The following is a 27060-nucleotide window of genomic DNA, read 5'->3' as shown; positions in this document are numbered from 1 at the left end:
AGTAGGTACAATATGCAGGTAACATATCAATAGGTACAATATGCAGGTAGCAGATCAGATGGTAAAATAGACAGGTAACAGATCAGTAGGTACAATATGCAGGTAACAGATCAGTATGTACAATATGCAGGTAACAGAACAGTAGGTACAATGTGCAGGTAACAGATCAGTAGATACAATATGCAAGTAACAGATGAGTAAGTACAATATGCAGGTAACAGATCAGTAGGTACAATATGCAGATAGCAGATCAGTAGGTACAATATGCAGGTAGCAGATCAGTAGGTATAATATGTAGATAACAGAACAGTAGGTACAATGTGCAGGTAACATATCAGTAGGTATAATATGTAGATAACAGAACAGTAGGTATAATATGCAGGTAACAGATCTGTAAGTATAATATGCAGATAACAGAACAGTAGGTATAATATGCAGGTAACAGATCTGTAAGTATAATATGCAGATAACAGATCAGTAGGTACAATATGCAGGTTACAGATCAGTAGGTACAATATGCAGGTAGCAGATCAGATGGTAAAATAGACAGGTAACAGATCAGTAGATACAATATGCAAATAACAGATGAGTAAGTACAATATGCAGGTAACAGAACAGTAGGTACAATGTGCAGGTAACAGATCAGTAGATACAATATGCAAGTAACAGATGAGTAAGTACAGTATGCAGGTAACAGAACAGTAGGTACAATGTGCAGGTAACAGATCAGTAGGTACAATATGCAGGTAACAGACCAGTAGGTACAATTTGCAGGTAACAGACCAGTAGGTACAATGTGCAGGTAACAGATAAGTAGGTACAATATGCAGGTAACAGATCAGTAGGTACAATATACAGGTAACAGATCAGTAGGTACAATATGCAGGTAACAGATCAGTAGGTACAATATGCAGGTAGCAGATCAGTAGATACAATATGCAAGTAACGGATCAGTAAGTACAATATGCAGGTAACAGATCAGTAGGTACAATATGCAGGTAACAGATCAGTAGGTACAATATACAGGTAGCAGATCAGTAGGTACAATATACAGGTAACAGATCTGTAAGTATAATATGCAGATAACAGATCAGTAGGTACAATATGCAGGTTACAGATCAGTAGGTACAATATGCAGGTAGCAGATCAGTAGGTATAATATACAGGTAACAGATCAGTAGGTACAATATGCAAGTAACAGATAAGTAGGTACAATATGCAGGTAACAGATCAGTAGGTACAATATTCAGGTAGCAGATCAGAAGGTACAATAGACATGTAACAGACCAGTATGTACAATGTGCAGGTAACAGATCAGTAGATACAATATGCAAGTAACAGATCAGTAGGTACAATATGCAGGTAGCAGATCAGTAAGTACAAAATGCAAGTAACAGATCAGTAGGTACAATATGCAGGTAACAGATCAAAAGGTACAATATCCAGGTAGCAGATCAGTAGGTACAATATGCAGGTAACAGATCAGTAGGTACAATATGCAGGTAAAAGATCAGTAGGTACAATATGCAGGTTAGAGATCAGTATTTACAATATGCAGGTAGCAGATCAGTAGGTACAATACGGAGGTAGCAGATCAGTAAGTACAATATGCAGGTAACAGATAAGTAGGTACAATAGACAAGTAACAGGTCAGTAAGTACAATATGCAGGTAACAGATCAGTAGGTACAATATGCAGGTAACAGATCAGTAGGTACAATATGCAGGTAGCAGATCAGTAGGTACAATTTGCAGGTAACAGACCAGTAGGTACAATGTGCAGGTAACAGATAAGTAGGTACAATATGCAGGTAACAGATCAGTAGGTACAATATACAGGTAACAGATCAGTAGGTACAATATGCAGGTAACAGATCAGTAGGTACAATATGCAGGTAGCAGATCAGTAGATACAATATGCAAGTAACGGATCAGTAAGTACAATATGCAGGTAACAGATCAGTAGGTACAATATGCAGGTAACAGATCAGTAGGTACAATATACAGGTAGCAGATCAGTAGGTACAATATACAGGTAACAGATCTGTAAGTATAATATGCAGATAACAGATCAGTAGGTACAATATGCAGGTTACAGATCAGTAGGTACAATATGCAGGTAGCAGATCAGTAGGTATAATATACAGGTAACAGATCAGTAGGTACAATATGCAAGTAACAGATAAGTAGGTACAATATGCAGGTAACAGATCAGTAGGTACAATATTCAGGTAGCAGATCAGAAGGTACAATAGACATGTAACAGACCAGTATGTACAATGTGCAGGTAACAGATCAGTAGATACAATATGCAAGTAACAGATCAGTAGGTACAATATGCAGGTAGCAGATCAGTAAGTACAAAATGCAAGTAACAGATCAGTAGGTACAATATGCAGGTAACAGATCAAAAGGTACAATATCCAGGTAGCAGATCAGTAGGTACAATATGCAGGTAACAGATCAGTAGGTACAAGATGCAGGTAAAAGATCAGTAGGTACAATATGCAGGTTAGAGATCAGTATTTACAATATGCAGGTAGCAGATCAGTAGGTACAATACGGAGGTAGCAGATCAGTAAGTACAATATGCAGGTAACAGATAAGTAGGTACAATAGACAAGTAACAGGTCAGTAAGTACAATATGCAGGTAACAGATCAGTAGGTACAATATGCAGGTAACAGATCAGTAGGTACAATATGCAGGTAACAGATCAGTAGGTACAATATGCAGGTAGCAGATCAGTAAGTACAAAATGCAAGTAACAGATCAGTAGGTACAATATGCAGGTAACAGATCAAAAGGTACAATATCCAGGTAGCAGATCAGTAGGTACAATATGCAGGTAACAGATCAGTAGGTACAAGATGCAGGTAAAAGATCAGTAGGTACAATATGCAGGTTAGAGATCAGTATTTACAATATGCAGGTAGCAGATCAGTAGGTACAATACGGAGGTAGCAGATCAGTAAGTACAATATGCAGGTAACAGATAAGTAGGTACAATAGACAAGTAACAGGTCAGTAAGTACAATATGCAGGTAACAGATCAGTAGGTACAATATGCAGGTAACAGATCAGTAGGTACAATATGCAGGTAGCAGATCAGTAGGTATAATATGCAGGTAGCAGATCAATAGGTACAATATACAGGTAACAGATCAGAAGGTACAATAGACATGTAACAGACCAGTATGTACAATGTGCAGGTAACAGATCAGTAGATACAATATGCAAGTAACAGATCAGTAGATACCTGTGGCAAAACTCGCCACTTATGAACTATGCAGGAATTGTTATTTAGGCTAATGGTTAAAATGTATGTTAAACTGTATGTTACTGTTTAAACTCCCTGCTGTTTCAGTTGGGAAACCCCTTGTAGGGGAGACTGTTTTTTAAAAAGTGTTTGTTATTTTTGTTCTGTTGAAGAAATTGTTGTTGTTGACTCCCAAGCTATGTGTCGTCTAGTTCTTGGTGGAAAGGGGTTATTATTACAATTACCAAGAGTAGTTATTTGCTTGTCTCTGCTTACCAAAAAGATATTACAGATCCTACTGCCTCTCTGCTACAATACCATATGCATGTAACAGATCAGTAGGTACAATATACAGGTAACCGATCAGTAGGTACAATATGCAGGTAACAGATCAGTAGGTACAATATGCAGGTAGTAGATCAGTAGGTACAATATACAGGTAGCAGATCAGTAGGTACAATATGCAGGTAACAGATCAGTAGTACAATATGCAGGTAGCAGATCAGAAGGTACCATATGCATGTAACAGATCAGTAGGTACAATATACAGGTAACCGATCAGTAGGTACAATATGCAGGTAACAGATCAGTAGGTACAATATGCAGGTAGCAGATCAGTAGGTACAATATACAGGTAGCAGATCAGTAGGTACAATATACAGGTAACAGATCAGTAAGTACAATATGCAGGTAACAGATCAGTAGGTACAATATGCAGGTTACAGATCAGTAGGTACAATATGCAAGTAATGGATCAGTAAGTACAATATGCAGGTAACAGATCAGTAGGTACAATATGCAGGTAACAGATCAGTAGGTACAATATACAGGTAGCAGATCAGTAGGTACAATATACAGGTAACAGATCAGTAAGTACAATATGCAGGTAACAGATCAGTAGGTACAATATGCAGGTTACAGATCAGTAGGTACAATATGCAGGTAACAGATCAGTAGGTACAATATGCAAGTAACAGATCAGTAGGTACAATATGCAGGTAACAGATCAGTAGGTACAATATTCAGGTAACAGACCAGTAGGTACAATGTGCAGGTAACAGATCAGTAGGTACAATATGCAGGTAACAGATCAGTAGGTACAATATGCAGGTAGCAGATCAGTAGGTACAATATGCAGGTAACAGGTCAGTAGGTACAATATGCAGGTAACAGACCAGTAGGTACAATTTGCAGGTAACAGACCAGTAGGTACAATGTGCAGGTAACAGATAAGTAGGTACAATATGCAGGTAACAGATCAGTAGGTACAATATACAGGTAACAGATCAGTAGGTACAATATGCAGGTAACAGATCAGTAGGTACAATATGCAGGTAGCAGATCAGTAGATACAATATGCAAGTAACGGATCAGTAAGTACAATATGCAGGTAACAGATCAGTAGGTACAATATGCAGGTAACAGATCAGTAGGTACAATATACAGGTAGCAGATCAGTAGGTACAATATACAGGTAACAGATCTGTAAGTATAATATGCAGATAACAGATCAGTAGGTACAATATGCAGGTTACAGATCAGTAGGTACAATATGCAGGTAGCAGATCAGTAGGTATAATATGCAAGTAACAGATAAGTAGGTACAATATGCAGGTAACAGATCAGTAGGTACAATATTCAGGTAGCAGATCAGAAGGTACAATAGACATGTAACAGACCAGTATGTACAATGTGCAGGTAACAGATCAGTAGATACAATATGCAAGTAACAGATCAGTAGGTACAATATGCAGGTAGCAGATCAGTAAGTACAAAATGCAAGTAACAGATCAGTAGGTACAATATGCAGGTAACAGATCAAAAGGTACAATATCCAGGTAGCAGATCAGTAGGTACAATATGCAGGTAACAGATCAGTAGGTACAATATGCAGGTAAAAGATCAGTAGGTACAATATGCAGGTTAGAGATCAGTATTTACAATATGCAGGTAGCAGATCAGTAGGTACAATACGGAGGTAGCAGATCAGTAAGTACAATATGCAGGTAACAGATCAGTAAGTACAATATGCAGGTAACAGATAAGTAGGTACAATAGACAAGTAACAGGTCAGTAAGTACAATATGCAGGTAACAGATCAGTAGGTACAATATGCAGGTAACAGATCAGTAGGTACAATATGCAGGTAGCAGATCAGTAGGTATAATATGCAGGTAGCAGATCAATAGGTACAATATACAGGTAACAGATCAGTAGGTACAATATGCAGGTTACAGATCAGTAGGTACAATGTGCAGGTAACAGACCAGTAGGTACAATGTGCAGGTAACAGGTCAGTAGGTACAATATGCAGGTAACAGATCAGTAGGTACAATATGCAAGTAACAAATCAGTAAGTACAATATGCAGATAACAGATCAGTAGGTACAATGTGCAGGTAACAGACCAGTAGGTACAATGTACAGGTAACAGATCAGTAGGTACAATATGCAGGTAACAGACCAGTAGGTACAATATGCAGGTAACAGATCAGTAAGTACAATATGTAGATAACAGATCAGTAGGTACAATGTGCAGGTAACAGACCAGTAGGTACAATATGCAGGTAACAGATCAGTAAGTACAATATGCAGATAGCAGATCAGTAGGTACAATATGCAGGTAACAGATCAGTAGGTGCAATATGCAGGTAGCAGGTAAGTAGGTACAATATGCAGGTAACAGAACAGTAGGTACAATGTGCAGGTAGCAGATCAGTAGGTACAATATGCAGGTAACAGATCAGTAGGTACAATATGCAGATAACAGATCAGTAGGTGCAATATGCAGGTAACAGGTCAGTAAGTACAATTTGCAGGTAACAGACCAGTAGGTACAATGTGCAGCTAACAGATCAGTAGGTACAATATGCAGGTAACAGATCAGTAGGTACAATATACAGGTAACAGATCAGTAGGTACAATATGCAAGTAACAGATCAGTAGATACAATATGCAAGTAACAGATCAGAAGGTACAATATGCAAGTTACAGATCAGTAGGTACAATATGCAAGTAACAGATCAGTAGGTACAATATGCAAGTAACAGATCAGTAGGTACAATATGCAAGTAAAAGATCAGTAGGTACAATATGCAGGTTACAGATCAGTATTTACAATATGGAGGTAGCAGATCAGTAAGTACAATATGCAGGTAACAGATAAGTAGGTACAATAGTCAGGTAACAGGTCAGTAAGTACAATATGCAGGTAACAGATCAGTAGGTACAATATGCAGGTAACAGATCAGTAGGTACAATATGCAGGTAGCAGATCAGTAGGTATAATATGCAGGCAGCAGATCAATAGGTACAATATACAGGCAACAGATCAGTAGGTACAATATGCAGGTAACAGATCAGTAGGAACAATATGCAGGTTACAGATCAGTAGGTACAATATGCAGGTTACAGACCAGTAGGTACAATGTGCAGGTATCAGATCAGTAAGTACAATATGCAGGTAACAGATCAGTAGGTACAATATGCAAGTAACAGATCAGTAAGTACAATATGCAGGTAACAGATCAGTAGGTACAATATACAGGTAACAGATCAGTAGGTACAATATGCAAGTAACAGATCAGTAGATACCATATACAAGTAACAGATCAGTAAGTACAATATTCAGGTAACAGATCAGTAGGTACAATATGCAGGTAACAGATCAGTAGGTACAATATACAGGTAGCAGATCAGTAGGTACAATATACAGGTAACAGATCAGTAGGTACAATATGCAGGTAACAGATCAGTAGGTACAATATGCAGGTTACAGATCAGTAGGTACAATATGCGGGTAGCAGATCAGTAGGTACAATATGCAGGTAGCAGATCAGAAGGTACAATATGCAGGTAACAGATCAGTAGGTACAATAGACAGGTAACAGATCAGTAGGTACAATATGCAGGAAACAGATCAGTAGGTACAATATGCAGGTAACAGATCAGTAGATACAATATGCAAGTAACAAATCATTACGTACAATATGCAGGTAACAGATCAGTAGGTACAATATGCAGGTAGCAGATCAGTAAGTACAATATGCAAGTAACAGATCAGTAGGTACAATATGCAGGTAGGAGATCAGTAAGTACAATATGCAAGTAACAGATCAGTAGGTACAATATGCAGGTAGCATATCAAAAGGTACAATATCCAAGTAGCAGATCAGTAGGTACAATATGCAGGTAACAGATCAGTAGGTACAATATGCAGGTAACAGATCAGTAGGTACAATATGCAGGTAGCAGATCAGTAGGTACAATATGCAGGTAGCAGATCAGTAGGTACAATATGCAGGTAACAGATCAGTAGGTACAATATGCAGGTAGCAGATCAGTAGGTACAATATGCAGGTAACAGATCAGTAGGTACAATATGCAGGTAACAGATCAGTAGGTACAATATACAGGTAGCAGATCAGTAGGTACAATATGCAGGTAACAGATCAGTAGGTACAATATGCAAGTAACAGATCAGTAGGTACAATATGCAGGTAGCAGATCAGTAGGTACAATATGCAGGTAACAGATCAGTAGGTACAATATGCAGATAACAGATCAGTAGGTACAATATGCAGGTAGCAGATCAGTAGGTACAATGTGCAGGTAGCAGATCAGTAGGTACAATATGCAGATAACAGATCAGTAGGTACAATATGCAGGTAGCAGATCAGTAGGTACAATGTGCAGGTAGCAGATCAGTAAGTACAATATGCAGGTAACAGATCAGTAGGTACAATATGCAGGTAACAGATCAGTAGGTACAATATGCAGGTAACAGATCAGTAGGTACAATATGCAGGTAACAGACCAGTATGTACAATGTGCAGGTAACAGATCAGTAGATACAATATGCAAGTAACAGATCAGTAGGTACAATATGCAGGTAGCAGATCAGTAAGTACAAAATGCAAGTAACAGATCAGTAGGTACAATATGCAGGTAACAGATCAAAAGGTACAATATCCAGGTAGCAGATCAGTAGGTACAATATGCAGGTAACAGATCAGTAGGTACAATATGCAGGTAAAAGATCAGTAGGTACAATATGCAGGTTAGAGATCAGTATTTACAATATGCAGGTAGCAGATCAGTAGGTACAATACGGAGGTAGCAGATCAGTAAGTACAATATGCAGGTAACAGATAAGTAGGTACAATAGACAAGTAACAGGTCAGTAAGTACAATATGCAGGTAACAGATCAGTAGGTACAATATGCAGGTAACAGATCAGTAGGTACAATATGCAGGTAGCAGATCAGTAGGTACAATTTGCAGGTAACAGACCAGTAGGTACAATGTGCAGGTAACAGATAAGTAGGTACAATATGCAGGTAACAGATCAGTAGGTACAATATACAGGTAACAGATCAGTAGGTACAATATGCAGGTAACAGATCAGTAGGTACAATATGCAGGTAGCAGATCAGTAGATACAATATGCAAGTAACGGATCAGTAAGTACAATATGCAGGTAACAGATCAGTAGGTACAATATGCAGGTAACAGATCAGTAGGTACAATATACAGGTAGCAGATCAGTAGGTACAATATACAGGTAACAGATCTGTAAGTATAATATGCAGATAACAGATCAGTAGGTACAATATGCAGGTTACAGATCAGTAGGTACAATATGCAGGTAGCAGATCAGTAGGTATAATATACAGGTAACAGATCAGTAGGTACAATATGCAAGTAACAGATAAGTAGGTACAATATGCAGGTAACAGATCAGTAGGTACAATATTCAGGTAGCAGATCAGAAGGTACAATAGACATGTAACAGACCAGTATGTACAATGTGCAGGTAACAGATCAGTAGATACAATATGCAAGTAACAGATCAGTAGGTACAATATGCAGGTAGCAGATCAGTAAGTACAAAATGCAAGTAACAGATCAGTAGGTATAATATGCAGGTAACAGATCAGTAGGTACAATATGCAGGTAGCAGATCAGTAGGTACAATATGCAGGTTACAGACCAGTAGGTACAATATGCAGGTAGCAGATCAGTAGGTACAATATGCAGGTTACAGACCAGTAGGTACAATATGCAGGTAACAGATCAGTAGGTACAATATGCAGGTAGCAGATCAGTAGGTACAATTTGCAGGTAGCAGATCAGTAGGTACAATATGCAGGATATAGCAGGACAGGGAGCAGTGTGTGAGGGCATAACAGGACAGGGAGCAGTGTGTGAGGGTAAAACAGGACAGGGAGCAGTGTGTGAGGGTATAACAGGACAGAGAGCAGTGAGTGAGGGTATAACAGGACAGAGAGCAGTGCGTGAGGGTATAACAGGAGAGGGAGCAGTGTTTGAGGGTATAACCGGACAGGGAGCAGTGCGTTAGGGTATAACAGGACAGGAAGCAGTGTATGAGGGTATAACAGGACAGGAATTAGTGTGTGAGGGTATAACAGGACAGGGAGCAGTGTGTGAGGGTATAACAGGACACAGAGCAGTGTGTGAGGATATAACAGGACAGGAAGCAGTGTGTGAGAGTATAACAGGACACAGAGCAGTGTGTGAGGATATAACAGGACAGGAAGCAGTGTGTGAGTGTATAACAGGACAGGAAGCAGTGTGTGAGTGTATAACAGGACAGGGAGCAGTGTGTGAGTATGTAACAGGACAGGGAGTAGTGTGTGAGGGTATAACAGGACAGGGAGCAGTGTGTGAGGGTATAACAGGACAGGGAGCAGTGTGTGAGGTTATAACAGGTCAGGGAGCAGTGTGTGAGGTTATAACAGGACAGGGAGCAGTGTGTGAGGGTATAACAGGACAGGGAGCAGTGTGTGAGGGTATACCAGGACAGGGAGCAGTATGTGAGGGTATAACAGGACAGAGAGCAGTGTGTGAGGGTATAACAGGACAGAGAGCAGTGTGTGAGGATATAACAGGACATGGAGTAGTATCTGAGGGTATAACAGGACAGAGAGCAGTGTGTGAGGGTATAACAGGACATGGAGTAGTGTGTGAGGGTATAACAGGACAGGGAGCAGTGTGTAAGGGTATAACAGGACAGGGAGCAGTCTGTGAGGGTATAAAAGGACAGGGGGTATTGTGTGAGAGTATAACAGGACAGGGAGCAGTGTGTGAGGGTATTACAGGACAGGGTGTAACAGGACAGAGGGTAGTGTGTGAGGGTATAACAGGACAGGGGGTAGTGTGTGAGGGTATAACAGGACAGGGAGCAGTGTGTGAGGGTATAACAGGACAGGGGGTAGTGTGTGAGGGTATAACAGGACAGGGAGCAGTGTGTGAGGGTATAACAGGACAGGGGGTAGTGTGTGAGGGTATAACAGGACAGGAAGCAGTGTGTGAGGGTATAACAGGACATAGAGAAGTGTGTGAGGGTATAACAGGACAGAGAGCAGTGTGTGAGGATATAACAGGACAGGGAGCAGTGTGTGCGGATATAACAGGACAGGGAGCAGTGTGTGAGGATATAATAGGACAGGGAGCAGTGTGTGAGGGTATAACAGGACAGGGAGCAGTGTGTGAGGGTATAACAGGACAGGGAGCAGTGTGTGAGGGTAAAACAGGACAGGGAGCAGTGTGTGAGGGTATAACAGGTCAGGGAGCAGCGTGTGAGGCTATAACAGGACAGGGAGCAGTGTGTGAGGGTATAACAGGACAGGGGGCAGTGTGTGAGGATATAATAGGACAGGGAGCAGTGTGTGAGGGTATAACAGGACAGGGGGCAGTGTGTGAGGATATAACAGGACAGAGAGCAGTATTTAACGGTATAACAGGACAGGGAGCAGTGTGTGAGGGTAAAAAACAGGGCAGGGAGCAGTGTGTGAGGGTATAACAGGACAGGGAGCAGTGTGTGAGGGTAAAAAACAGGACAGGGAGCAGTGTGTGAGGGTATAACAGGATTAGGAGCAGTGTGTGAGAATATAACAGGACAGGGAGCTGTGTGTGAGGGTATAACAGGACAGGGAGCAGTGTGTGAGGGTATAACAGGACAGGGAGCAATGTGTGAGGGTATAACAGGACAGGGAGCAGTGTGTGAGGCTATAACAGGACATGAAGCAGTGTGTGAGGATATAACAGGACAGGGGTCAGTGTGTGAGGGTATAACAGGACAGGGAGCAGTGTGTGAGGGTATAACAGGATAGAGAGCAGTGTGTGAGGGTATAACAGGATAGGGAGCAGTGTGTGAGGTTATAACAGGACAGGGAGCAGTGTGTGAGGGTATAACAGGACAGGGAGCAGTGTGTAAGGGTATAACAGGACAGGGAGTTTGTGTGAGGGTATAACAGTACAGGGATCAGTGTGTAAGGGTATAACAGGACAGGGAGCAGTGTGTGAGGATATAACAGGACAGGGAGCAGTGTTTGAGGGTATAACAGGACAGGGGGTAGTGTGTGAGGGTATAACAGGACAGAGAGCAAAGTGTAAGGGTGTAACAGGACAGGGAGCAGTGTGTGAGGATATAACAGGACAGGGAGCAGTGTTTGAGGGTATAACAGGACAGGGAGCAGTGTTTGAGGGTATAACAGGACAGGGAGCAGTGTGTGAGGGTATAACAGGACAGAGAGCAGTGTGTGAGGGTATAACAGGACAGGAAGCAGTGTGTGAGGGTATAACAGGACAGGAAGCAGTGTGTGAGGGTATAACAGGACAGGGAGCCGTTATTGAATAAAGCTGTCACTTACCTTGTACATAAAGTATAAAAGTTTTGAAATATGTTTCTTTCCCATTATAATTAAACACTTGTACAGTATAATACCCAGCATGCTCTCTGGTCACACTGTTTAACACCAGACTTGCATTTTGAGTGACGTTATAGGTCAGGGGTCTGTTGAGGTCTTTATTATAATAAGTCAGGTTACAGTTTCTCTCTCTCACTAATGGATTACTATTTTGTCTCCAGTCATAGCCATCACATAGCGGTTTATTCCTGGTCAGTGTCACCTCTAGGGGCAGCACAACATCAGCTCCTGGTTCAGCAATCACTTCACTCACAGGAGAGTAACCTGCAGAGAGAGACAGATCAGTAAGTACAATATGCAGGTAACAGATCAGTAAGTACAATATGCAGGTAGCAGATCAGTAGGTACAATATGCAGGTAACAGATCAATAGGTACAATATGCAGGTAACAGATCAGTAAGTACAATATGCAGATAACAGATCTGTAGGTACAATATGCAGGTAACAGATCAATAGGTACAATATGCAGTTAACAGATCAGTAGGTTCAATATACAGGTAGCAAATCAGTAGGTATAATATGCAGGTAACAGATCAGTAGGTACAATATGCAGTTAACAGATCTGTAGGTAGAATGTGCAGGTATAAGATCAGTAGGTACAATATGCAGGTAACATATCAGTAAGCACAATATGCAGGTAACAGGGAAGTAGGTACAATATGCAGGTAGCAGATCAGTAGGTACAATATGCAGGTAACAGATCAGTAGGTACAATATGCAGGTAACAGGGCAGTAGGTACAATATGCAGGTAGCAGATCAGTAGGTACAATATGCAGGTAACAGGGCAGTAGGTACAATATGCAGGTAGCAGATCAGTAGGTACAATATGCAGGTAACAGGGCAGTAGGTACAATATGCAGGTAGCAGATCAGTAGATGCAATATGCAAGTAGCAGATCAGTAGGTACAATATGCAGGTAGCAGACCATTATGTAAAATATTCAGGTAGCAGATCAGTAGGTACAATATGCAAGTAGCAGATCAGTAGGTACAATATGCAGGTAGCAGATCAGTAAGTACAATATGCAGGTAGAAGATCTGTAGGTAAAAGATCAGTAGGTACATTATGCAGGTATAAGACCAGTAGGTACAATATGAAGGTGTTTATCTCCTGTGTAACTCTCTTATGGTATGTTAATATAATCCCTGTACATCAGTAACACTATTCACTGCTCTCTGGTGTTTCTCCCCTGTGTAACTCTTTTATAGTATGTGAATAGAGTCCTGTACATATGTAACACTATTCACTGCATTCTGGTGTTTCTCCTCTCCTGTGTAACTCTCTTATGGTATGTGAATAGAGTCATGTACATCTGTAACACTATTCATTGCTCTCTGGTGTTTCTCTCCTTTGTACCTCTCTTATGGTATGTGGATATAGTCCCTGTACATCTGTAACACAATTCACTGCTCTCTGGTGATTCTCTCCTGTGTAACTCTCTTATGGTATGTGAATATAGTCCTGTACATCAGTAACACTATTTACTGCTCTCTGGTGTTTCTCTCCTGTGTAACTCTCTTATGGTATGTGGATATAGTCACTGTATATCTGTAACACTTTTCACTGCTCTCTGGTGTTTCTCTGCTGTGTAACTCTCTTATGGTATGTGAATATTGTCCTGTACATCTGTAGCACTATTCACTGCTCCCTGGTGTTTCTCCTCTCCTATGTAACTATCTTATGGTATGTGAATAGAGTCCTGTACATCTGTAACACTACTCTCTGCTCTCTGATGTTTCTCCTCTGTGTAACTATCGTATGGTATGTGAAAAGAGTTGGTGTACATCTGTAACCCTATTCACTGCACTCTGGTGTTTCTCTCCTCTGTAACTCTCTTATGGTATGTTAATATAGTCCCTGTACATCTGTAACACTATTCACTGCTCTCTGGTGTTTCTCCCCTGTGTAACTCTCTTATGGTATGTGAATAGAGTCCCTGTACATCTGTAACACAATTCACTGTTCTCTGGTGTTTCTCTTCTCCTGTGTAACTCTTTTATGGTATGTGAATAGAGCCCTGCACATCTGTAACACTATTCACTGTTCTCTGGTGTTACTCTCCTGTTAAACTCTCTTATGGTATGTGCATAGAGTTCTGTACATCTGTAACACTATTCACTGTTCTCTGGTGTTACTCCCCTGTTAAACTCTCTTATGGTATGTGCATAGAGTTCTGTACATCTGTACAATTATTCACTGCTCTATGATGTTTCTCTATTGTGTAACTCTCTTATGGTATGTGAATATAGTCCCTGTACATCTGTTACACTATTCATGCTCTCTGGTGTTTCTCTCCTGTGTAACTCTCTTATGGTACGTAAATAGAGTCCCCGTACATTTGTAACACTATTCACTGCTCTCTGGTGTTTCTCTCATGTGTAACTCTCTTATGGTACGTAAATAGAGTCCCCGTACATTTGTAACACTATTCACTGCTCTCTGGTGTTTCTCTCATGTGTAACTCTCTTATGGTATGAGAATATAGTCACTGTACATCTGTAACACTATTCACTGCTCTCTGGTGTTTCTCTCCTGTGTAACTCCCTTATGGTATGTGAATAGAGCACTGACATCTGTAACACTACTCACTGCTCTCTGGTGATTCTCTCATGTTTAACTCTCTTATGGTATGTGAATATAGTCCTGTACATCTATAACACTATTCACTGCTCTCTGGTGTTTCTCCCCTGTGTAACACTTTTATGGTATGTGAATATAGTCCTGTACATCTGTAACACTATTCACTGCTCTCTGGGGTTTCTCTCCTGTGTAACTCTCTTATGGTATGTGAATAGATCCCTGCACATCTGTAACACTATTCACTGCTCTCTGGTGTTTCTCCTGTGTAACTCTCTTTTGGTATGTGAATATAGTCCTGTACATTTGTAACACTATTCACTGCTCTCTGGTGTTTCTCCCCTGTGTAACTCTCTTATGGTATGTGAATATAGTCCCTGTAAATCTGTAACACTATTCACTCCTTTCGGGTGTTTCTCCCCTGTGTAACTCTCTTATGGTATGTAAATAGAGTCACTGTACATCTATAACACTATTCACTGCTCTCTTGTGTTTCTCCTGTGTAACTCTCTTATGGTATGTGAAAAGAGTCCTGCACATCTGTAACACTATTCACTGCTCTCTGGTGTTTCTCCCTGTGTAACTCTCTTATGGTATGTGAATATAGTCCCTGTACATCAGTAACACTATTCACTGCTCTCTGCTGTTTCTCACCTGTGTAACTCTCTTACAGTATTTGAATAGAGTCCTGTACATCTGTAACTTTATTCACTGCACTCTGGTGTTTCTCTCCTGTGTAACTCTCTTATTGTATGTGAATAGAGTCCTGTACATCTGTAACACTATTCACTGCTTTCTGATGTTTCTCTCCTGTGAAACTCTCTTATGGTTTGTGAATAGAGTCCTGCACATGTGTAACACTATTCACTTCTCTCTGGTGTTTCTCCTGTGTAACTCTCTTATGGTATGTGAATAGAGTCCTGTACATATGTAGCACTATTCACTTTCACTGCTCTCTGGTGTTTCTCTCCTGTGTAATTCTCTTATAGTATGTGGATAGAGTCCCTGTACATCAGTAACACTATTCACTGCTCTCTGGTGTTTCTCTCCTGTGTAACTCTCTTATGGTATGTGAATAGAGTCATATACATCTGTAACACTATTCACTGCTCTCTGGTATTTCTCTCCTGTGTAACACTCTTATGGTATGTGAATATAGTCCTATATATCTGTAACACTAATCACTGCTCTCTGTTTTTTCTCTCCTGTGTAACTCTCTTATGGTATGTTAATATAGTCCCTGTACATCTGTAACACTATTCACTGCTCTCTGGTGTTTCTATTCTGCTGTGTAACTCTCTTATGGTATGTAAATAGAGCCCTGCCCATCTGTAACACTATTCACTGCTCTCTGGTGTTTCTCTCCTGTGTAACTCTCTTATCTTATATGAATAGAGTCCTGTACATCTGTAACACTATTTACTGCTCTCTGGTGTTTCTCTATTGTGTAACTCTCTTATGGTATATGAATAGAGTCCCTGTACATCTGTTACACTATTCATGCTCTCTGGTGTTTCTCTCCTGTGTAACTCTTATGGTATTTGAATTCAGTCCTGTACATCTGTAACACTATTCACTGCGCTATGTTGTTTCTCTCCTGTGTAACTCTCTTATGGTAAGTGAATAGAGTCCTGCATATCTGTAACACTATTCACTTTCACTGCTCTCTGGTGTTTCTCCTGTGTAACTCTCTTATGGTATGTGAATATAGTCCCTGTATATCTTTAACACTATTCACTGCTCTCTGGTATTTCTTATCTCCTGTTTCACTCTCTTATGGTATGTGAATAGAGTCCTGTACATCTGTAACACTATTCACTGCTCTCTGGTATTTCTCTCCTGTGTAACACTCTTATGGTATGTGAATATAATCCTATACATCTGTAACACTAATCACTGCTCTCTGGTTTTTCTCTCCTGTGTAACTCTCTTATGGTACTTTAATATAGTCCCTGTACATCTGTAACACTATTCACTGCTCTCTGGTGTTTCTCTCCTGTTTAACTCTCTTATCTTATATGAATAGAGTCCTGTACATCTGTAACACTATTCACTGCTCTATGTTGTTTCTCTCCTGTGTAACTCTCTTATGGTATGTGAATAGAGTCCTGCACATCTGTAACACTATTCACTGCTCTCTGGTGTTTCTCCTGTGTAACTCTTTTTTGGTATGTGAATATAGTCCTGTACATCTGTAGCACTATTCACTGCTCTCTGGTGTTTCTCTCCTTTGTAATTCTCTTATGGTATGTAAATAAAGTCCCTGTACATCAATAACACTATTCACTGCTCTCTGGCTTTTCTCTCCTGTGTAACTCTGTTATGGTATGTGAATAGAGTCCTGTACATCTGTAACACTATTCACTGCTCTCTGGTGTTTCTCCTGTGTAACTCTCTTATGGTATGTGAATATAGTCCCTTTATATCTGTAACACTATTCACTGCTCTCTGGTATTTATTCTCTCCTGTTTAACTCGCTTATGGTATGTGAATAGAGTCCTGTACATCTGTAACACTATTCACTGCTCTCTGGTGTTTCTCTCCTGTGTAACTCTCTTATAGTATGTGAATAGAGTCATGTACATCTGTAACACTATTCTCTGCTCTCTGGTATTTCTCTCCTGTGTAACTCTCTTATAATATGTGAATATTTTCCTGTACATCTGTAAGACTTATCACTGCTCTCTGGTGTTTCTCTCCCATGTAACTCTCTTATTGTGTATTAATATAGTACCTGTACATCTGTAACACTATTCACTGCTCTCTGGTGTCTCTATTCTGCTGTGTACTCTCTTATGGTATGTGAATAGAGCTCTACACATCTGTAAAACTATTCACTGCTCTCTGGTGTTTCTCTCCTGTGCAACTCTCTTATGGTATGTGAATAGAGTCCTGTACATCTGTAACAATATTAACTGCACTCTGGTGTTTCTCCCCTGTGTAACTCTCTTATGGTATGTGAATAGATTCATGTACATCTGTAGCATTATTCACTGCTCTCTGGTGTTTCTCTATTGTGCGACTCTCTTATGTTATGTGAATAGAGTCCCTGAACATCTGTAACACTATTCATGCTCTCTGGTGTTTCTCTCCTGTGCAACTCTCTTATGGTATGTGAATATAGTCCTGAACATCTGTAACACTATTCACTGCTCTCTGGTGTTTCTCTCCTGTGTAACTCTCTTATGGTATGTGAAAAGAGTCGTGTGCATCTGTAACACTATTCACTGCTCTCTGGTGTTTGTAACTCTCTTATGGTATGTAAATAGACGCTCTGTACATCTGTAACACTATTCACTGCTCTCTGGTGTTTCTCCTGTGTAACTCTCTTATGGTATGTGAATAGAGTCCCTGTACATTTGAAACACTATTCACTGCTCTCTGGTGTTTCTCTCCTGCGTGACTCTCTTATGGTACATGAATAGAGCCCTGCACATCTGTAACACTACTAACTGATCTCTGGTGTTTCTCTCATGTGTAACTCACTTATGGTATGTGAATAGAGTCCTGTACATCTATAACACTATTCACTGCTCTCTGGTGTTTCTCCCCTGTGTAACTCTTTTATGGTATGTGAATATAGTCCTGTACATATGTAACAATATTCACTGCTCTCTGGTTTTTCTCTCCTGTATAACTCCCTTATGGTATGTGAATAGAGTCCCTGTACATGTGTAACACTATTCTCTGCTCTCTGTTGCTTCTCTCCTGTGTAACTCTCTTATGGTATGTGAATAGAGTCCCTGTACATCTGTAACACTATTCACTGCTCTCTGGTGTTTCTCCCCTGTGTAACTCTCCTGTACATCTGTAACACTATTCACTGCTCTCTGGTGTTTCTCCTCTGTTTAACTCTCTTATGGTATGTGAATAGAGTCCCTGTACATTTGTAACACTATTCACTGCTCTCTGGTGTTTCTCTCATGTGTAACTCTCTTATGGTATGTGAATATAGTCACTGTACATCTGTAACACTATTCACTGTTCTCTGGTGTTTCTCCCCTGTGTAACTCTCTTATGGTATGTGAATATAGTCCTCTACATATGTAACACTATTCACTGCTCTCTGGGTTTTCTCTCCTGTATAACTCTCTTATGGTATGTGAATTAGAGTCCCTGTACATCTTTAACACTATTCACTGCTTTCTGGTGTTTCTCCCCTGTGTATTTCTCTTATGGTATATGACTATAGTCCTGTACATCTATAACGCTATTCACTGCTCTCTGGTGTTTCTATTCTGCTGTGTAACTCTCTTATGGTATGTGAATAGTGCCCTACACATCTGTAACACTATTCACTGCTCTCTGGTGTTTCTCTCCTGTGCAACTCTCTTATGGTATGTGAATAGAGTCCTGCACATCTGTAACACTATTCACTGCTCTCTGGTGTTTCTCCTGTGTAACTCTTTTTTGGTATGTGAATATAGTCCTGTACATCTGTAGCACTATTCACTGCTCTCTGGTGTTTCTCTCCTTTGTAATTCTCTTATGGTATGTAAATAAAGTCCCTGTACATCAATAACACTATTCACTGCTCTCTGGTGTTTCTCCTGTGTAACTCTCTTATGGTATGTGAATAGAGTCCTGTACATCTGTAACACTATTCACTGCTCTCTGGTGTTTCTCTCCTGTGTAACTCTCTTATAGTATGTGAATAGAGTCATGTACATCTGTAACACTATTCTCTGCTCTCTGGTATTTCTCTCCTGTGTAACTCTCTTATAATATGTGAATATTTTCCTGTACATCTGTAAGACTTATCACTGCTCTCTGGTGTTTCTCTCCCATGTAACTCTCTTATTGTATATTAATATAGTACCTGTACATCTGTAACACTATTCACTGCTCTCTGGTGTCTCTATTCTGCTGTGTACTCTCTTATGGTATGTGAATAGAGCTCTACACATCTGTAAAACTATTCACTGCTCTCTGGTGTTTCTCTCCTGTGCAACTCTCTTATGGTATGTGAATAGAGTCCTGTACATCTGTAACAATATTAACTGCACTCTGGTGTTTCTCCCTTGTGTAACTCTCTTATGGTATGTGAATAGATTCATGTACATCTGTAGCATTATTCACTGCTCTCTGGTGTTTCTCTATTGTGCGACTCTCTTATGGTATGTGAATAGAGTCCCTGAACATCTGTAACACTATTCATGCTCTCTGGTGTTTCTCTCCTGTGCAACTCTCTTATGGTATGTGAATATAGTCCTGAACATCTGTAACACTATTCACTGCTCTCTGGTGTTTCTCTCCTGTGTAACTCTCTTATGGTATGTGAAAAGAGTTGTGTGCATCTGTAACACTATTCACTGCTCTCTGGTGTTTGTAACTCTCTTATGGTATGTAAATAGACGCTCTGTACATCTGTAACACTATTCACTGCTCTCTGGTGTTTCTCCTGTGTAACTCTCTTATGGTATGTGAATAGAGTCCCTGTACATTTGAAACACTATTCACTGCTCTCTGGTGTTTCTCTCCTGCGTGACTCTCTTATGGTACATGAATAGAGCCCTGCACATCTGTAACACTACTAACTGATCTCTGGTGTTTCTCTCATGTGTAACTCACTTATGGTATGTGAATAGAGTCCTGTACATCTATAACACTATTCACTGCTCTCTGGTGTTTCTCCCCTGTGTAACTCTTTTATGGTATGTGAATATAGTCCTGTACATATGTAACAATATTCACTGCTCTCTGGTGTTTCTCTCCTGTATAACTCCCTTATGGTATGTGAATAGAGTCCCTGTACATGTGTAACACTATTCTCTGCTCTCTGTTGCTTCTCTCCTGTGTAACTCTCTTATGATATGTGAATAGAGTCCCTGTACATCTGTAACACTATTCACTGCTCTCTGGTGTTTCTCCCCTGTGTAACTCTCCTGTACATCTGTAACACTATTCACTGCTCTCTGGTGTTTCTCCTCTGTGTAACTCTCTTATGGTATGTGAATAGAGTCCCTGTACATTTGTAACACTATTCACTGCTCTCTGGTGTTTCTCTCATGTGTAACTCTCTTATGGTATGTGAATATAGTCACTGTACATCTGTAACACTATTCACTGTTCTCTGGTGTTTCTCCCCTGTGTAACTCTCTTATGGTATGTGAATATAGTCCTCTACATATGTAACACTATTCACTGCTCTCTGGGTTTTCTCTCCTGTATAACTCTCTTATGGTATGTGAATTAGAGTCCCTGTACATCTTTAACACTATTCACTGCTTTCTGGTGTTTCTCCCCTGTGTATTTCTCTTATGGTATATGACTATAGTCCTTAACATCTATAACGCTATTCACTGCTCTCTGGTGTTTCTATTCTGCTGTGTAACTCTCTTATGGTATGTGAATAGTGCCCTACACATCTGTAACACTATTCACTGCTCTCTGGTGTTTCTCTCCTGTGCAACTCTCTTATGGTAAGTGAATAGAGTCCTGTACATATGTAACACTATTAACTGCACTCTGGTGTTTCTCCCCTGTGTAACTCTCTTATGGTATGTGAATAGATTCATGTACATCTGTAGCATTAATCACTGCTCTCTGGTGTTTCTCTATTGTGCGACTCTCTTATGGTATGTGAATAGAGTCCCTGAACATCTGTAACACTATTCATGCTCTATGGTGTTTCTCTCCTGTGTAACTCTCTTATGGTATGTGAATAGAGTCCTGTACATCTGTAACACTATTCACTGCTCTATGTTGTTTCTCTCCTGTGTAACTCTCTTATGGTATGTGAATAGAGTCCTGCACATCTGTAACACTATTCACTGCTCTCTGGTGTTTCTCCTGTGTAACTCTTTTTTGGTATGTGAATATAGTCCTGTACATCTGTAGCACTATTCACTGCTCTCTGGTGTTTCTCTCCTTTGTAATTCTCTTATGGTATATAAATAAAGTCCCTGTACATCAATAACACTATTCACTGCTCTCTGGCTTTTCTCTCCTGTGTAACTCTGTTATGGTATGTGAATAGAGTCCTGTACATCTGTAACACTATTCACTGCTCTCTGGTGTTTCTCCTGTGTAACTCTCTTATGGTATGTGAATATAGTCCCTTTATATCTGTAACACTATTCACTGCTCTCTGGTATTTATTCTCTCCTGTTTAACTCGCTTATGGTATGTGAATAGAGTCCTGTACATCTGTAACACTATTCACTGCTCTCTGGTGTTTCCTGTGTAACTCTCTTATAGTATGTGAATAGAGTCATGTACATCTGTAACACTATTCTCTGCTCTCTGGTATTTCTCTCCTGTGTAACTCTCTTATAATATGTGAATATTTTCCTGTACATCTGTAACACTTATCACTGCTCTCTGGTGTTTCTCTCCCGTGTAACTCTCTTATTGTATATTAATATAGTACCTGTACATCTGTAACACTATTCACTGCTCTCTGGTGTTTCTATTCTGCTGTGTACTCTCTTATGGTATGTGAATAGAGCTCTACACATCTGTAACACTATTCACTGCTCTCTGGTGTTTCTCTCCTGTGCAACTCTCTTATGGTATGTGAATAGAGTCCTGTACATCTGTAACACTATTAACTGCACTCTGGTGTTTCTCCCCTGTGTAACTCTCTTATGGTATGTGAATAGATTCATGTACATCTGTAGCATTATTCACTGCTCTCTGGTGTTTCTCTATTGTGCGACTCTCTTATGGTATGTGAATAGAGTCCCTGAACATCTGTAACACTATTCATGCTCTCTGGTGTTTCTCTCCTGTGCAACTCTCTTATGGTATGTGAATATAGTCCTGAACATCTGTAACACTATTCACTGCTCTCTGGTGTTTCTCTCCTGTGTAACTCTCTTATGGTATGTGAAAAGAGTCATGTGCATCTGTAACACTATTCACTGCTCTCTGGTGTTTGTAACTCTCTTATGGTATGTAAATAGACGCTCTGTAAATCTGTAACACTATTCACTGCTCTCTGGTGTTTCTCCTGTGTAACTCTCTTATGGTATGTGAATAGAGTCCCTGTACATTTGAAACACTATTCACTGCTCTCTGGTGTTTCTCTCCTGCGTGACTCTCTTATGGAACATGAATAGAGCCCTGCACATCTGTAACACTACTAACTGATCTCTGGTGTTTCTCTCATGTGTAACTCACTTATGGTATGTGAATAGAGTCCTGTACATCTATAACACTATTCACTGCTCTCTGGTGTTTCTCCCCTGTGTAACTCTTTTATGGTATGTGAATATAGTCCTGTACATATGTAACAATATTCACTGCTCTCTGGTTTTTCTCTCCTGTATAACTCTCTTATGGTATGTGAATAGAGTCCCTGTACATGTGTAACACTATTCTCTGCTCTCTGTTGCTTCTCTCCTGTGTAACTCTCTTATGGTATGTGAATAGAGTCCCTGTACATCTGTAACACTATTCACTGCTCTCTGGTGTTTCTCCCCTGTGTAACTCTCCTGTACATCTGTAACACTATTCACTGCTCTCTGGTGTTTCTCCTCTGTGTAACTCTCTTATGGTATGTGAATAGAGTCCCTGTACATTTGTAACACTATTCACTGCTCTCTGGTGTTTCTCTCATGTGTAACTCTCTTATGGTATGTGAATATAGTCACTGTACATCTGTAACACTATTCACTGTTCTCTGGTGTTTCTCCCCTGTGTAACTCTCTTATGGTATGTGAATATAGTCCTCTACATATGTAACAGTATTCACTGCTCTCTGGGTTTTCTCTCCTGTATAACTCTCTTATGGTATGTGAATTAGAGTCCCTGTACATCTTTAATACTATTCACTGCTTTCTGGTGTTTCTCCCCTGTGTATTTCTCTTATGGTATATGACTATAGTCCTGTACATCTATAACGCTATTCACTGCTCTCTGGTGTTTTTATTCTGCTGTGTAACTCTCTTATGGTATGTGAATAGAGCCCTACACATCTGTAACACTATTCACTGCTCTCTGGTGTTTCTCTCCTGTGCAACTCTCTTATGGTATGTGAATAGAGTCCTGTACATCTGTAACACTATTAACTGCACTCTGGTGTTTCTCCCCTGTGTAACTCTCTTATGGTATGTGAATAGATTCATGTACATCTGTAGCATTAATCACTGCTCTCTGGTGTTTCTCTCCTGTGTAACTCTCTTATGGTATATTAATATAGTCCCTGTACATCTGTAACACTATTCACTGCTCTCTGGTGTTTCTATTCTGCTGTGTAACTCTCTTATGGTATGTGAATAGAGCCCTACACATCTGTAACACTATTCACTGCTCTCTGGTGTTTCTCTCCTGTGCAACTCTCTTATGGTATGTGAATAGAGTCCTGTACATCTGTAACACTATTAACTGCACTCTGGTGTTTCTCCCCTGTGTAACTCTCTTATGATATGTGAATAGATTCATGTACATCTGTAGCATTATTCACTGCTCTCTGGTGTTTCTCTATTGTGCGACTCTCTTATGGTATGTGAATAGAGTCCCTGAACATCTGTAACACTATTCATGCTCTATGGTGTTTCTCTCCTGTGTAACTCTCTTATGGTATGTGAATAGAGTCCTGTACATCTGTAACACTATTCACTGCTCTCTGGTGTTTCTCTCCTGTGCAACTCTCTTATGGTATGTGAATATAGTCCTGAACATCTGTAACACTATTCACTGCTCTCTGGTGTTTCTCTCCTGTGTAACTCTCTTATGGTATGTGAAAAGAGTCATGTGCATCTGTAACACTATTCACTGCTCTCTGGTGTTTGTAACTCTCTTATGGTATGTAAATAGACGCTCTGTACATCTGTAACACTATTCACTGCTCTCTGGTGTTTCTCCTGTGTAACTCTCTTATGGTATGTGAATAGAGTCCCTGTACATTTGAAACACTATTCACTGCTCTCTGGTGTTTCTCTCCTGCGTGACTCTCTTATGGTACATGAATAGAGCCCTGCACATCTGTAACACTACTAACTGATCTCTGGTGTTTCTCTCATGTGTAACTCACTTATGGTATGTGAATAGAGTCCTGTACATCTATAACACTATTCACTGCTCTCTGGTGTTTCTCCCCTGTGTAACTCTTTTATGGTATGTGAATATAGTCCTGTACATATGTAACAATATTCACTGCTCTCTGGTGTTTCTCTCCTGTATAACTCCCTTATGGTATGTGAATAGAGTCCCTGTACATGTGTAACACTATTCTCTGCTCTCTGTTGCTTCTCTCCTGTGTAACTCTCTTATGGTATGTGAATAGAGTCCCTGTACATCTGTAACACTATTCACTGCTCTCTGGTGTTTCTCCCCTGTGTAACTCTCCTGTACATCTGTAACACTATTCACTGCTCTCTGGTGTTTCTCCTCTGTGTAACTCTCTTATGGTATGTGAATAGAGTCCCTGTACATTTGTAACACTATTCACTGCTCTCTGGTGTTTCTCTCATGTGTAACTCTCTTATGGCATGTGAATATAGTCACTGTACATCTGTAACACTATTCACTGTTCTCTGGTGTTTCTCCCCTGTGTAACTCTCTTATGGTATGTGAATATAGTCCTCTACATATGTAACACTATTCACTGCTCTCTGGGTTTTCTCTCCTGTATAACTCTCTTATGGTATGTGAATTAGAGTCCCTGTACATCTTTAACACTATTCACTGCTTTCTGGTGTTTCTCCCCTGTGCATTTCTCTTATGGTATATGACTATAGTCCTGTACATCTATAACGCTATTCACTGCTCTCTGGTGTTTCTATTCTGCTGTGTAACTCTCTTATGGTATGTGAATAGAGCCCTACACATCTGTAACACTATTCACTGCTCTCTGGTGTTTCTCTCCTGTGCAACTCTCTTATGGTATGTGAATAGAGTCCTGTACATCTGTAACACTATTCACTGCTCTCTGGTGTTTCTCCCCTGTGTAACTCTCTTATGGTATGTGAATAGATTCATGTACATCTGTAGCATTAATCACTGCTCTCTGGTGTTTCTCTCCTGTGTAACTCTCTTATGGTATATTAATATAGTCCCTGTACATCTGTAACACTATTCACTGCTCTCTGGTGTTTCTATTCTGCTGTGTAACTCTCTTATGGTATGTGAATAGAGCCCTACACATCTGTAACACTATTCACTGCTCTCTGGTGTTTCTCTCCTGTGCAACTCTCTTATGGTATGTGAATAGAGTCCTGTACATCTGTAACACTATTAACTGCACTCTGGTGTTTCTCCCCTGTGTAACTCTCTTATGATATGTGAATAGATTCATGTACATCTGTAGCATTATTCACTGCTCTCTGGTGTTTCTCTATTGTGCGACTCTCTTATGGTATGTGAATAGAGTCCCTGAACATCTGTAACACTATTCATGCTCTATGGTGTTTCTCTCCTGTGTAACTCTCTTATGGTATGTGAATAGAGTCCTGTACATCTGTAACACTATTCACTGCTCTCTGGTGTTTCTCTCCTGTGCAACTCTTTTATGGTATGTGAATATAGTCCTGAACATCTGTAACACTATTCACTGCTCTCTGGTGTTTCTCTCCTGTGTAACTCTCTTATGGTATGTGAAAAGAGTCATGTGCATCTGTAACACTATTCACTGCTCTCTGGTGTTTGTAACTCTCTTATGGTATGTAAATAGATGCTCTGTACATCTGTAACACTATTCACTGCTCTCTGGTGTTTCTCCTGTGTAACTCTCTTATGGTATGTGAATAGAGTCCCTGTACATTTGAAACACTATTCACTGCTCTCTGGTGTTTCTCTCCTGCGTGACTCTCTTATGGTACATGAATAGAGCCCTGCACATCTGTAACACTACTAACTGATCTCTGGTGTTTCTCTCATGTGTAACTCACTTATGGTATGTGAATAGAGTCCTGTACATCTATAACACTATTCACTGCTCTCTGGTGTTTCTCCCCTGTGTAACTCTTTTATGGTATGTGAATATAGTCCTGTACATATGTAACAATATTCACTGCTCTCTGGTGTTTCTCTCCTGTATAACTCCCTTATGGTATGTGAATAGAGTCCCTGTACATGTGTAACACTATTCTCTGCTCTCTGTTGCTTCTCTCCTGTGTAACTCTCTTATGGTATGTGAATAGAGTCCCTGTACATCTGTAACACTATTCACTGCTCTCTGGTGTTTCTCCCCTGTGTAACTCTCCTGTACATCTGTAACACTATTCACTGCTCTCTGGTGTTTCTCCTCTGTGTAACTCTCTTATGGTATGTGAATAGAGTCCCTGTACATTTGTAACACTATTCACTGCTCTCTGGTGTTTCTCTCATGTGTAACTCTCTTATGGCATGTGAATATAGTCACTGTACATCTGTAACACTATTCACTGTTCTCTGGTGTTTCTCCCCTGTGTAACTCTCTTATGGTATGTGAATATAGTCCTCTACATATGTAACACTATTCACTGCTCTCTGGGTTTTCTCTCCTGTATAACTCTCTTATGGTATGTGAATTAGAGTCCCTGTACATCTTTAACACTATTCACTGCTTT

The 27060-nt window shown here is 40.1% G+C and overlaps 1 protein-coding gene across 4 annotated transcripts in view; it reads right to left on the bottom strand.

Moving 5' to 3' along the window:
* The window catches only part of LOC128652790 (uncharacterized), a 653660-nt gene that overhangs the window by 579207 nt on the left and 47393 nt on the right, over positions 1-27060 (bottom strand). For all 4 annotated transcript variants that reach the window (XM_053705722.1, XM_053705724.1, XM_053705723.1 and 1 more), the window contains exon 2: positions 11932-12252. In XM_053705722.1, the coding sequence (XP_053561697.1) occupies positions 11932-12252 (321 nt within the window). The remainder of the gene's footprint in view (positions 1-11931; positions 12253-27060) is intronic.

This window comes from Bombina bombina, chromosome 3, assembly GCF_027579735.1.
Source record: "Bombina bombina isolate aBomBom1 chromosome 3, aBomBom1.pri, whole genome shotgun sequence".
NCBI lineage: Eukaryota > Metazoa > Chordata > Amphibia > Anura > Bombinatoridae > Bombina > Bombina bombina.
The sequence above is the reverse complement of the archived record's forward strand: the minus strand, read 5'-3'. Positions and strand labels throughout refer to the sequence as shown.